The sequence below is a fragment of the Falco peregrinus genome, chromosome 10 (assembly GCF_023634155.1).
Source record: "Falco peregrinus isolate bFalPer1 chromosome 10, bFalPer1.pri, whole genome shotgun sequence".
NCBI lineage: Eukaryota > Metazoa > Chordata > Aves > Falconiformes > Falconidae > Falco > Falco peregrinus.
The window spans coordinates 24,756,244-24,770,412 of NC_073730.1; the positions used below are offsets into that span (position 1 = coordinate 24,756,244).

The following is a 14,169-nucleotide window of genomic DNA, read 5'->3' on the forward strand; positions in this document are numbered from 1 at the left end:
CTGTATTTCTAGACAGTTGTGTGTATGAGGGGAATGAGACATCCAGCCTTGAAAAGATTTAGGAAAGTCAAACAGATTTTTTCCAATGTGACCTGCTAAATCTGCCACAAAAGAGGCAGGCAGAATTACGTACAGATAGTCAGAGACCGTGGCTGCAGTTCTTCATGACAGGCAAGTGAAAGACCATGTCCTATTTTTAGCGAGTTGGACGGAGGGGGGGTGGGAGGGGGAAGAAAAGTTTTAAAATAATGGACTTCTTTAACAGTTAGAGAGCAAAGCTAGCCAGAAGCAAGTGAGCTTTAGCAGGAATTTGTGATCAGCAGAGTCTAAATATGGATGATTCGAGTATTCTTCGAAGAAGAGGGCTGCAGGTAAGTGTAACTTCAGTCTGCTTCTTTTTTTTTCCCTCCTGCTTGCAATGTCGACAGCTTCGTAAAAATGCTGACAATTTTTTGAAGTAAATCAGGTTGACTGAGTACATAACAGTGATGCTTGAATTTAAGTTTCTGTTTTCACCGAGTGTATATCTTATAATTTAGAAGTAGGATTTTGCATTAAGTAATAATATACACTTTGTTAATTTCTTGATTTATATCCAATAGTCTTGTGAATATTCTTATGGTAAGAAGTGAAGTCTAAAATATGATACTTACCTTATTTTTGAAACTTCACTTTTACAGATACTTACAAAAATCTGTTAAGTGACTTTTCAGACTTGCCTTAGAGAAGCCATTTTAGTTGAGCATTATTTAGAAATTAAATGTCAGAGCAGAGTGAATGTTCTCATTTATTTTAGAGCTATGCTTCTTTATTACTTAAAATGCACAGTAATCCAAAAGCACGATGCAACTCTACAATGCAAATAATATTTATATTTTATCTTCAACAACTGTCTTTACATTGGAATAAATACTCCTGCAGTTTGTTTTGAACTTTAACGTACTTTAACAGCCTTTATTTTGCAGTGGTGCCATGGAAGTTTTAGTCAGTTGCTGTAGTATGACAAATAGGGTGATCTGTGTTAGTGTCAATGGCATATGACAACTGAACTGACTCTTACGGAGTAAAACATCTGGGAGTGAGCGAGCTCCAAAATCTTGCGTGAGCTGGGCATGGAATAGCTTTTTGCTTCAAAGCACCATATTCCATTTTTCATTGTAATGGGATATGGCCTATTACATACTTGCTAGCATAAGTAATTGTTTATAGACCATGAACCTTGCCTATTAAACAACAGGACAGGCATGGTTAATTTAACGTCCTTTGAGGAAAATAACTTTACCATTTTAACATACTACTGTTCATACCTTACTCTGATGCTTTAAGGCAATAGCAGAATAATTGTTGCATTATCTGAGTATGTTCTATGTCTCACCTTTTTATATTTTGTGGATATTTTTATTTATCTTTGTGCTAACTTATTACTGAATTAGCTTGACAACAGTGTGCTGCATATACCATGGTGGCAGTGTGTTATGGCAGTGCATTTGCTCATCATAAAATCAGCTGTATTTAATTTTCGTATAACTGAGTGTATAGGAATAAGTATGCTAGTTTTTTGATAAACAGATATTTATTTTCAATATATTTAACTAGTCAGAACTTGATAACCAAGAAAATATTTTCTGATCACAGATAATCAAAAATTTCCAAGCCCTATGTTCTCATTGTTTACAGCTTTCCTGAGCCTAGAATTTCTCTGGGTGTTGTTATCTGTTTGCTGTGTAGGGGAATGGTTTTCATGGTGATGCTTCAGGGGAGCATTGGAAAAGGAAGGCAGGTTGTAAGAGCCCAAATGTCTACCAGTGTCAGCAGAAGACATACTGGGAGTAAGAATGCATTTCCCTGGTTTAACTGTGTAGTATGGTGGAATTTGATAATTTTAGCAGTCTTGAGTATTTACTGTCTGTATGTGGTGGTGTGTCTGTATGCAATTGGGTAGGTATGTATAAATACACATGCATATATATAGGCGTAATTAATATCTACAGTAAGAATGCTTGGGGAACTAAGCAAGTACGCTAGAAAAACATCAGGAAGGCAGATTTGAGAGTCCAAAAGGAAGTTAATGCTGGACATCTTTTTCCCCCTGTATCTCAGAGTAGACTTTTTAGAAGAAATCGTGGCTCAGAAAAGTGACCATTTTGTAGATAACTTCAGGTTTAACAGAAAAAATTAAGAAGCTGTTGGTTCATGTTGGCACTAACTACCAAGACAGTATGTTTTAATTACTTTTTTTGGGGAGCTGGATGATAATAGTTTGGAAAGCTACTGATGAAAAAAATTACTTCCTTAATTAAATTGGATGTTGATGGCTTTTAAAGTGAACATCACAGCCTAAATTAGGTCCTCTAATCCAACCTCTCCACTCAAAGCAGTGCTAATTCCAAAGTTAGGTCAGGTTACCGAAGGTCTTGTCCAGGCTGGTTTTGAGTATTTCTAGGGTTGGAGATTTTGCAGCCTTTCTTGACACCTGTTCTGGTACTTAATCACTTGCACTATGAAAATAGTTTCCTTTATATTTTGGTACAGAAGAACACCTTCTGCAACCTATTAGTACTATTTCATGTAATAGTTACAATTGTCTACTGATCATGGGTTGAGATAAACAGATTAACTTAGTGTTTTGGATGTTGGTGGTTGGTTTTGGTGTTTGTTTTTTTTTTTTTTTTTAAATTAAATGACTAGTGTTCCTGTTTTGTCTTGATAATCTCTGAGGTGGTTTGTGTGGGTTTTTTTTTTTGCTTTTTAACACAGGTGATTTAGACTTGTACTGATATGGCTTTGCTGAGAATGCTGTGTTTTAGGGGTTCTGTCCTTTTTTGGTTTTGTGTCTTCCTGGTCATTTGGCATCTTATATGGTGGAATCCTTTTCAATTTTTGGTGCTGTTTGTCTTCCTTCTCTTCTGCCCTTGCCCCTATTGCTTCCTGTAACTGTGAGTTCTCAGTTTAAAGACAATGAACATACCTGTTTTCCTTTTGTATGTTACTCCTGCTGACTAACAAAAGCAAACTGATTTTTTTTTTTCATTTGTTTTCCTTTTTTCTGTCCCGATGGAGAGCACAGTGAGGAAATAATCTGAATTTCCAGGTGCTTTTCCAATCTCCCCACTCTTTATTCATATCAACAGAAATCTTTAACTGTTACTGGGTCAAACTCTCTTAACGTTTCTGAAGTGTCTTTCACTTGTTTTCTGTGACTATTTTGAAAGTGCTGTTGGTCTATTCCTTTCTTATTTTCAGTGGTCACCTGTGTTGCATGACTTTTGGGCTTCCTTGTCCTCATCCCTCACAGGTGGCTTACTCTTTTCAAAACTTTTTTTTTTTTCCCCTGTTAAATAAACCATTTGCCATACTGACGCTTCCTGTTCTTTGACAAATGTGTGCATATGTTTTCCTTGTGCTTCCTGTTACCTCAGCTACCTGAAATATACTTGATATCACTACTGTGGTACTTTCTGTCTTCCCTGTAAACACTCTTCTGCTGTGATCCCTGCATTAAATATCCATGTAGTATCGTAAGCGGATAACCTAAAGGAATCGGAGTTGTTCCTACAGGCAAAGTCAATATGCTGGTGTGTGGCCCGTCTGCATCACCTTCCTCATTTGTTCAGTCTGTTTTTGTTGCATCCTGTTTGGCATCACGAATTTGGTCTACAAATTTGTAATAGTGAAATATGTGGAATTGGAGATCCAGGAGGGGCAAATCAGATTTTCTGTGTATTTATAAATGTATATACATATAAATACATACACACATGCACACACCTAGCATGCTGACAGTGTGATGTAGCTGTGCAATAATATTTACAGAAGGCTGAGAAAGTGCTTCTAATAATGCAATATTCTTTTAATTTGTAGGATTTAATTTTAGGTAATGAACTTGGAGCATTGGCGTAAGTTACTTCCTAGGGACAAGTGCTAATGCAGGTGGTGGAGTTGCTTCTGCTGCACTGGGCCGAGGTCTGTGGGGTTTTTAGTTACTTGTGATGTTAACCACAAATGTTATGAGGCTACCTAGGTTTGTTACTGTTCCCTATACATGTGTATCATGTATAGAGAACAGATGGAAAGTGTGGATGAAAAGCAGTACTACCCAGTGAGTCCCTGTGAGGATGAGCTTGTATTTTGAACATAATCTTGTACCAGAAATTTGTGATTTTTTTTTTTTTTTTTTTGCACTGCAGTTGCTGCTGCATGTATGCTTTTACTCTTCTCACACATGCAAGAAATTAGAGTTTCCATCCCCAAAATCCTTATGAGTAAGTGGAAGTAAGAAAAGTAATGGAGAGTGTGATATTCCAAATTTCAGATACTTGTTATGGAGTTTATATTCTGCATGGAGCTTATATTCTGCATTTGTGGTATTTGAGCAGAATTCAGATGTCGTTGGACATTATTGTCACCATAGTTCTCTGCATCCACATCTTCCTACAGAGTGCTAGCTTCTTTTCACCTTCTGCTTGAAATTCGGGCTAAGTTCAACTAGTGAATTTACTTTGTTGGACCCTTTTTGTGCTGGTTTCGGTGCAGATGTGAAAGACAAACTGCATCACAGTACTTGAATGTGTTTATCTTGGCTAGTGTTATCTACTACACAACATGTTCGGCTAATGTATATATAAAATATAAAAAATCCCCAGTAGAATGATTTCTTAATTCTAAAGATAAGTCCTGCATTTTTCTCGCAAGGCGTGGAAGGGGAAACAGGGCATGGAGAATGTAATCTTAGAATATTTGGTGGATTTCGTTTTGAGTTTATTTTACTCAAGGGACTGAGGACTTTTTTGATTTTATGGGACAAGGGAATCAGTGGTTGCAGAACTCTAGACTTTAATATATTTAACAGGAGAAAGCTACTGCAATGTTCGGTTTTCTGTACAGTTTAAACCTTCTCTGAGACATCTTTGGACATAGTTTAGAAGCCCTGAAAATTGATATGCTCTCCAATTTTGTTTCCTTAAGTGTCTTTCATAATTACTGAAGACATTCTTTGCTGGCTACAGAGCTGGTTACAAGATCTAATAAAGCATGCAGTTAGAAAGTATGTTGCTTTTTATGGTATTTTAATAAAAAGTTAAAAGTAGAAATTGCATTCTGTAAAGGAAAAGAAGCTGTTTATGGTGAGGGGAGACTGAATGGGACTCAATTAGGTTTTTTTGTTCTGCTTTTTTAAAACCTTTAGTGTGTGTTAACTGAAAGGTTAATACATAAATTTTAAATTAATGTTAAATTAAAGATTAACCTTAAATTTAGCATGAAAATGCATGCATATGTACACATGTGAAAATCTTCAGATACTATGAGTCTATTGGATTTGAATTTTTGGAGCTGCCTGCTATGGGAAATATTAGCACCTACTCCCAGGAGAAATTTAGCTTTGCTTTTGCAGCCTTTAGGAGAAATTTGTTGTTGAGTGGCTTTTTCAGGTTATAAAGATTACTGTCATCTTTACACCTTTGATTCTTGCGGTAGATCGGTCTTTATTTACGTATCTTCTAGTGCTATGCTGAGCTGTTGAAACTATCTGGTAACTTTCAGTTACTCTGCACCCCCCCCTTTAAACCCCTTCCAGTCCCCTGGATTCTCACTTCAGTGTTCCACAAACAAAACTTGATCTGGCCAGGCACTGGTTTGGGATTTGGCCTGGACTATGTAATTTCCTTTGTGCTTGAGGCTTGGTGGGAGACAGGGGAAGTGTGCTGAAAGGAAAGGAAACATTCAGGTTTTGAAGGGGGTTGGTTCCTCTCCCATACTAGAGATTTATGTCCTTTGGGGATACCTGTGATGTGCTTAAGAGAAACAAAGGGAAATAGACCTCACAAATTGAGAGGATAAAGTTTGAGCATCTTTCCTCATAATCTTTGAGGGAATTGTTTTAAATAGCATTCTTTTAAAATCTTTGAATAATAAACAGTATAAATTGGACAATATTTTTTTTAAGCTGAACACTGGTGCATATGCTGGCCTGCTGTAATTACCAGTAACGTTCACGTGTATACGTGGAATAATGGCTTTGCTGTGCTCTTAAGACTACAGAAGGAGGACTGTTTGTATCAAAACAAAGCTGACGGGTCTGATTTGAAAGCTCAAGATTAAGTGTTCTCTAGAAAGAAAAAAAGACAATTTTATTGAAATTACGTGTAGAAAAAATGTAGATTTTTTTTGAGTTTTGAAAGTTGCCTCTGGAAGACAACATTAGAAACCTGGGTGTAAAAGTTCGTATTTGAACTCTGGAATAAGTTAGATTGGTTTTCTATAGTTACTTGAAGAATTCAAAACTCCAAAAGAAAAACTCCAAATTTCCCATGGAACATAATCACATTTTCTTTCTGATTTAGATCCTTTGCATTAATAAGACTTATTTTATGTGGCTTACAGATCTTCCAGGAACATAATGGAATCCACAGGTCAGATGTTTGCGGAAGGGCTTCCAACAGTGACGATGTAGGCAGTCACCAGTATACTGAGATCTTAAGAAGGCATTGTAACATGAGAATATAAATAAAAATCATTTATGCAGATACTGAAATTGTAGACATCTTAGGATACAAGAAACTGCATACTGTTTTTCTTTTAAAAAAATACTGTTTTAAAAAAAAGGTAATATTTTCAGGCTAACTTTCAAAAGAAACAAGATTTTATGCTTAGGCTTGGTTCCTATTCTCCCAGTAAATTTGCAACACCTGAAATCAATTAAAATTTGGACAGGAGAAGATTTCCAAAAGATAGTCTGAAGTTCTTCAGCTTCTGTGAAAATTAGTAGCTGACAGAAAGAGAGGGATGCACATTGGTGTTAGCCCCATGGTGAAGGCCACATGAACTCGCTGTAACACATAGGTTGGCTGGTCAGTAGCTGTGGGTGACCAGGTGAGCTGGACAGTGTGCACTGTCTTCTGCTTAGGTGGAGTACCTGAAGGGACTTGAGTGATGGGAAGAAGGGCTGGGAAACATGGACTGCAGATGAATGGTTACTAGAATTCATTAACTAAATCAGTCATAAGCACTTTGTTTTGACTAAACTCAGACTGTGGAAACAAGTTGTGAGGTTTTATTGTGTGAGTCCATGATATTCTTGTGCTTCGATGCCATATATTATAACACGGGGAAATGGATTGTTATGTATGTGTATGACTACACTACATCTCATTGTAGAACTCGGGATTCATGCTCAGAGATGCATCAGTGATTTTTGGTCGATCTCTGCCCGGCACATGAGCTTCCATGCTGGTTTGATTTTTCAGGATTGGTGCTTGTGGTCCACTTTGCAGTGGAGTAGAAAATGGAACTGAGTTTGGGGAACATATGCTACTGCCATTTACTTTCAAGACACTGGAAAACATACCAAGGGAAAATAGTGAAGCCTGGTTAGAATAAAAAGTCCTTGAAATATGGACAAGGATAAAAGGTTAAATGATTTGCTCAGGCAGAAAAGATAGCATTTAGCTGCTGTCTTCAGGGTATTGTTAAATTGGTCTGATAATTTCCTATAGTTATGCTTAAAATAAGTGCTTTCAGTTTGTCAGTAAGGACTTTGTGAATGCCTGTATAGCCAAACTAAACTTTTTATTTTCAGCCTGTAAGAAAAGATAAAAATGCCAGTAATTAATTGTACTACTTCAGGAAGAAACATTTTGTTAGCAGATAATTGCATGAAAGAATGGTTTTATGTGTGTGCATCTGAGTCTAAGTAGATGTTGGACAAAGGGGTTCTTCCCAAAGATAAACAGTAATATCTTTTTCTTGCATTTCATTGGCTTGAAAGTGGCTGCTTGATAACTTGCTCGTTTCAGGAGAGCACAATGAACAGTTTTTGCTGCTGCTGGTCGTTGCAGCAGTTGCTGTGTAGAGTGGCTTTTGTTTCTTTTCCTCGCCATTAGCCACTTGGAGTGCTTCACTCGTGTGAATATCACTTAATTTTGTACTTGCTCAATCTGAAAATCTTAAAAGGAAACCCAGTTCTCCAACCTAGCAACATAACATGCTGCTACTGTGCTGCAAGACTAGTGTTTAATCTGCTTATCTTTAATAGTCTTCACTGCTTACACAGACCCACTTACCTCTTTAATGAGAAGAAATGTCCTGCAGTGAGGCAGCGTGTATTTTGCTTCTAGGCTTATGTCATCAGCCTAGAAGTTAAAATTGGTTAGAGCACTTTTTTATTTTCCTGTCAGTTCTGTTGATTATGGTTGCCTCTTCAGTTTCTCTAATACATTGAAAGAGAGTGGTTTTTGTAAAAGGAAACCTGATTAAAACGTGCCAAGTGAAAATCTAATTTTGAAAAGCTATCAGTATTGATTGAGGGCAGGTACTCCTCTCATATTTTCAAGGGATAAATAAGCAGTATCTTTACATTCTGAGTATTTGTAAGTCTGGCTACTAGTCAAATAAATGACAACGTTATATTATGAATTGCACTATTTTACTAACACCTAGAAAAGGCTCTCTAAAATGTCAAGAGGCAGTTAAAGTCAGTTGTAAATATGTACCAGTATTTTCCATATGATTTAGCAGTTGTTCCTCTTTTGCTTTGTATTAAAATGCTTTACCCAAGCCATTAGTATTTTTGAGACTTGCACCTGGTACAGGTTTTTACCATTTTTGGGATCAAGACAGGATAGGCTTTTCAAGGTTGGCTGTTCTTGAATTTCTAGAAGGTACTACTAAAAAATATGGAGTAATTTGTAGGCACCAAAGTGTGTCTCTGCAAAATGTCTTTGGGGGGTTTGTATTATTCTCTGAAGTATATGATATTAAATCTTCAAATTATTTTTAGGAATTGCATACCCTAGTCTTTTTGATATATGTACTTGGTACGGCAGTGAGATGCAGGTATCTGGATTACTTTATTCAGCAGCTACATGAGCAGCAGTCTTTTTACTCACCAGAGCAGTATGCAAATACAACTGTTTCAGCATCCAAGACAGTTCACATATTCCCTGTAGTTTGTGTTCAACTGTGTGGATATAATCTAAATTTTCAAATCTGTGAATACACTTTAGCAGCCTTTTTTCTTACAGGAACAAACTGCTTAAAGTTTACATACGCTTTCAGGAATTGAAGAAATGGGGTTGGCCTTGGTGGACTTAACCAAAATTTTGCTCATGTTTTGTTCATGTTTCTACCTGTTGAAGGGTTTTCTTAATTATCATGCAGGTTAAGTAGTGTAGCTTCTGGCTTGGGTATCAGTGGCACATTTGAAAGAAATTGCTAAATAAAATAAAAGCCACCTGAAAATACAGGAAATTCAAATGGTATGGAAATGGTTTATTAGACTAGGTTTAATGTAGCCAGGTATGCTTTAGAAATAAGCATTTTCACTTTACTGCTATCTTGTGAAAGCATTGTATTTATACTGTAAGTAATGCAGCACAGAGTTCCTTAAGCTTGGCTTATGAGCTTTGAAATCATTATCCCTATTTGGAAAATTTACTACAAATCATGTTTTGTACTTTTGTGATTCAGACCCTAAAAGAAAACCTTGTAGGTTATGCATCTATTCATTTGAACTTGCTAGTCTTATGTATTCCATGTTAGAAAGCTAATTTCAGTCTGAATTCAATTATTGTATACTATAGCATAAATACGTAATACATGTCATTTTACATAAATGGTTCTCTATGATTAAACTTTGAAGTTTTGCTTTTTCCTTTAAGGATCAAGAATGATATCCAGTAAAAAGTATTAAGTTGTTTCAGATTTTCATGGTCTTTATTCTAACATTCAGCCTCACTGTCCTTAACTATTCTGCCATATAAATTTTATTGATGTGCCTGAAGGTAATAAGGTCCATTTTTCCATGCACCCTGAAATGCTAGTTTGTTACTGACAGTCTTGGTTGTGTAGGCTGGATTGATCTTTCTGCATCATTTCATCAGGTAGAAAAGTATAGAAAAATACAGGTTATATTTTCCTACCTTCCTTCTCTGTCTTGTCTATCTGCACAGTTAGTTCTTTAAGGCAATCGTTTCCCTTAACTACGTGGCCGGCGTGTCACTCAGCTAACACTCAACTCTCGCTCTGATACTAACATTAGTCATCTTTGGCTGCCTCTCGGCTGCCACAGTGGAGGAGAATCACAGGTGAGAGACCTGGCTGTGCTGTCAACATACTTGTTTTATTTAAAAGGTGTGTAGATGTGGCGCTTAGGGACATGGTTTAGTGGTGGATGTGGCAGTGCCAGGTTAGTGGTTGGACTTGATCTCAAAGCATTTTTCCAACCTGAACGATTCTGTGATTCGGTGGTATTGTCTGCTGTGAGCCTTTGGGTGAAGTGTTCTACTGCAGGTTTCTCATAATATAGTGATTAAAGAGTTTTAATTCTTTAATTTTCTATGCGTAAGAACCTGACACAGTCATTGCTGTCCTTTTAATGAACTTCTTTCCTAAATAAATAATTGCATTTATGGTTTTGTATTATCTCTCCTTGGAGACGAGAGATATATATCGTTAAAATCAGGGTTTGGAAGTTAGCAGTACTTTGTCTATGAATAGAAACAGGTAATTCGTTGGATGGAAAGTGGTCCAACTTTGTTTTTACTTGTCTTTGGTCAAATCTGTAAATGACTCATTTTGCTAATATCGATGCTCCTTTTAAATCATATTGTTTTAACACAACAGATGCTTTTGAAGCCAAAGGTTTCTCTTTCCAAAATACTCTTGGATATTAGTGCAATAAAATAATTTTTGGAATAAGGATGAATATAATTATTGCCTATGGTATAGCATAGCTTAAACAACTGTAACCTGATATAATTACTTTTAAATTACTTTCATCAAAATTTGAACGTATTAATTGACTTTGACATTTATCACTTGTTTTATATCAGCATAGGCTAATAAATGTCACTTGTATTGGCAGCGAAAAATATGAAATTATGTCATTGGGGTAGGTTAGTGTAGTCCCGTGAATAAGGTTGTTTCTGCTCCATTTGTTCCGTGAGCTGTGGCTTGTACACGCTGGTAATGACTCCAGGCTACGTTGATTTGAAACGGAACAAGCCAAACCCATGATCGTCTCCTTCCCAGCAAATCTGTGGCCCTTGGACTATTAGAAATTGTTTCCAATATTATGCTGCTTTTTGCTTTAGGTACAGGTAGGGATCGTCTTCTCTGTAAAAATGTGTGTAGTTTAGCTTTATTTTTCATAATTGTAGTGACCAGTTTGTGCAAGGCAGAACGTGTACCACCTAGGAAAGAGATCCCCCTGTGCGGGCTAATTGTTGGGGGGCTGTTGGGAGGGGGATTAGGATCTTAAAAAACTTCAACAGTGAGGATAAATTTAAAGGCTGGGGGAATGGATTGTGGTGAGTTACAAGAAAAAGATTGGATGAAACTTAAACAGGGACATGAGTGACTTTATATTTCAGATTGATTTGAGGGTTACAAAGGCTGTGAGCTGACAGTTTGTTCTCTCTAATGGTCTCCAGTCATTTACTAGTTGTTTTTCTAGCTTTTATCTTTTCCTTTCTTAAATGTGAATGTCATGCAGCTTCCAGTTCTTAGCTTGTTGACCCTTTTGGCAGGCCCTACCTTATAACTCTGCGGGCCACATTTAAACCTGGCAGTTCTGTTGCACTTTGTGCCTCAAAACAGTTATTTACGAAGTAGCACCCAAAACTTGTTGTATTGAAATGGACAAATATTAAAGATTTTTAAACAACTGTATGACTGGGGACAATTTTGCTGTGTGCTGGTGACTGCCTGCTTGTAAATTTTGATAGTTTGACAGTGCTGAGCTGATATTTTTCTTCCAAAGTGGCTACCATGAAGAAAGCCCCTCAGGGACATGAAACTACTGTAGACTTTCAGAAAGCAATGTTGTGCTTGATTAAGTTTAGACAGATGATGGAGTGATGTAGTAAAATCATTTTTGTTAAGGCATAATATAACACAGAATGTAATGTAGTACCATTGGGACTGATAAAAATGAAATACTAAAGAAAAACCATGCCCTTACATATAGCTTTCAGCAGCAGATGCAATAGATGTAATTTAGTTGTGTGGTGCTGGAAACATAATATTGATGTACCATGAATCAAGAGAAATAGCTTGTACCTTGCCTTGTTGTATGGACTGTGGCGATCTTGGTGAAATGAATCACCAAAAATGGTACTGTAAGAGAATTCCTTCTTTTTGATAGTGATGGGGAGGCGACTGTAGCCAGGTAAAAAAATCCAGTTACATGTCTAAATGGGGAACTCAGAGGTACTTCATGTGCTGGTGCTGGGAACTGCCAAATTTCCGTGTACTTAATTCATACTTTTAAAAAGAATGATTTCTTGAAGCTAGCTCTTACATGACTTGCATAAAATTGATAGCAGTGGAATGAGAGGGCTTTGGGGCGGAACTTGCCTTGCATTACTTGCACAAATAACTTCATATTTTTGTGTAGCATTTGTGTACCACGAGATAACTTTTATTTTTTTTCTGTTTTAAAAAAATCAAACAAATTAGCATTTGAAGTAAAGTTGCAATGACTTCAGAGAAGCTTAGTCTGTATACTCTGTGGCATGTAACTTCCTTCTATTTTTGACTTCTGAGAGATGATAGTTCTCTTGGTCTTTACTGTGTGCATTACTGGATGAAGTGATTTCCATTCTTTGCTTGTGTTTTTTGGTAGACTGTATACTGCTAACAGTTTACTAACTCCACCTTTCAACCCGAAACAACTGTTTTCTTATTAAGATGTTGGTGTATGGCTTTCATTCATTTATTCCTTAATCCTCATGTGACCTAGTTTCTTCCTGAAGTAAAATGAATTTAAATACCCTTAATATAGACATTGGTATTTTAAACAAAGCAGTCTAGTATCAGTGTCTTGGGTTCTTGAAAATCCAGATTTCTTGGATGTCTTTATGTGCTGGTCACTAGCGTCAGATGAAAGTGAGTATTTCAAGAAATGGTTTCTTATTTTTATTTCATTTTTGAACTTATAAAAATTCCCCATTGTAGGCAAATTAAAGCCTTCTCACAAGAGGGCTTTGCCTTCCTTCATTATTCCTCATTTATCTTTAAGCCACAGTGTGCATCCTAGTTGTTCTGCAGGTGAAGTCAAACGGCATTGCAGAACTGTGCATTTTGTATAATGGGACTCACAAGGAAGCTTCATACTTAAGACTCCTCTGTTTTCTGAAAACTTGGAGTTTAACAAAAATAATTTCAATATTCTCTACTTTTCTTTCAGGAAGTCAGCTTGATTAAAGGGCTGCTAAATTAATGGCAGCAGGGTGCATTGTGCAAATGAAAAAACCTGACCACTTTAAAGAAGTGATGTTTTAAATGGAATGTTTGCATCCTCCCCCAGCTGGCACACTCAATTTCTCCCCAGGTATTCTTGGTGAAGAATTAGCCTTCTAAACTCCTAGGAGGCAGATTTGAGAAAGCATTAAAATAATTCCTTTTGCCATTTCAAGAGCCCCCCTGCTCTCCTGAAGGGGAAAAAAAAACCCCACCACCAAACAACAAAAAAACCCAACAAAACAAACCACACCAAGTTATTTAGCTGTAGAAATAAAACCAGGCAACTCTTGTACGTGGGTTGGTTTTTTGGATCTTTGCAAAGTGTTTTTATGGAACTGGTTGATATGACTGTTTATTTTATAAAAAGGACGAAGTGAAAACTTTATTGTCATGAAACCACTGACTTGCATAAATTTACAGTCTCTTTTGTGTAGAACAAGTTGTTGTTAGGATGGGGAAGGATGGGTGATCCAAATTATATGTGAAAGCTGCAAGTGCTCAAACAGTTTGAGTTGCTGAGTCAGTTCTAATAAAACTAAAAAAAAAAAAAAAATAACATTCCTATTTAATATTTGTATAACAAGCAGGTTTAGGGACTATATTGTGCTATACAAATACAGGAGAAAAAACCACCCATAACTCTTGAAATGAATGGGTATTCTTTCCTAAATGTCAGCCATGTCCCACATTCTCTGCCACTTTTAGTCTTGGATGTGTGCCAATTTTAAAAAAGCAAAAATAGAATAAAATCCTTTTATTAGTATAACAGATAGTGATTCATGGTTGGTGTTATGGCTAGAAATTGGTTTTAAGTATAATATTTTGGAAGAGTTTGAGCAATATTATTTAGACTTTTACTTAACATGCCTCTCAAAACCTTCTTTTACTGCTCTCGCTCAGTCTTTCAACCATGCAAACAGATATATT

General features: G+C 36.6%; 1 protein-coding gene across 12 annotated transcripts in view; it reads left to right on the top strand.

Annotated features, from left to right (window-relative positions):
• The window catches only part of MAST2 (microtubule associated serine/threonine kinase 2), a 194,335-nt gene that overhangs the window by 48,479 nt on the left and 131,687 nt on the right, over positions 1-14,169 (top strand). The window contains exon 1 of one of the 12 annotated variants that reach the window (XM_055815136.1): positions 263-371. The exons of 10 other annotated variants lie outside the window; for them this stretch is intronic. In XM_055815136.1, coding sequence (XP_055671111.1) covers positions 333-371 — 39 coding nt within the window. In that variant the 5' untranslated portion in view covers positions 263-332. Of the gene's footprint in view, positions 1-262; positions 372-14,169 lie in introns of those variants that run through there. One more of the 12 variants, XM_055815134.1, reaches the window with a different exon arrangement.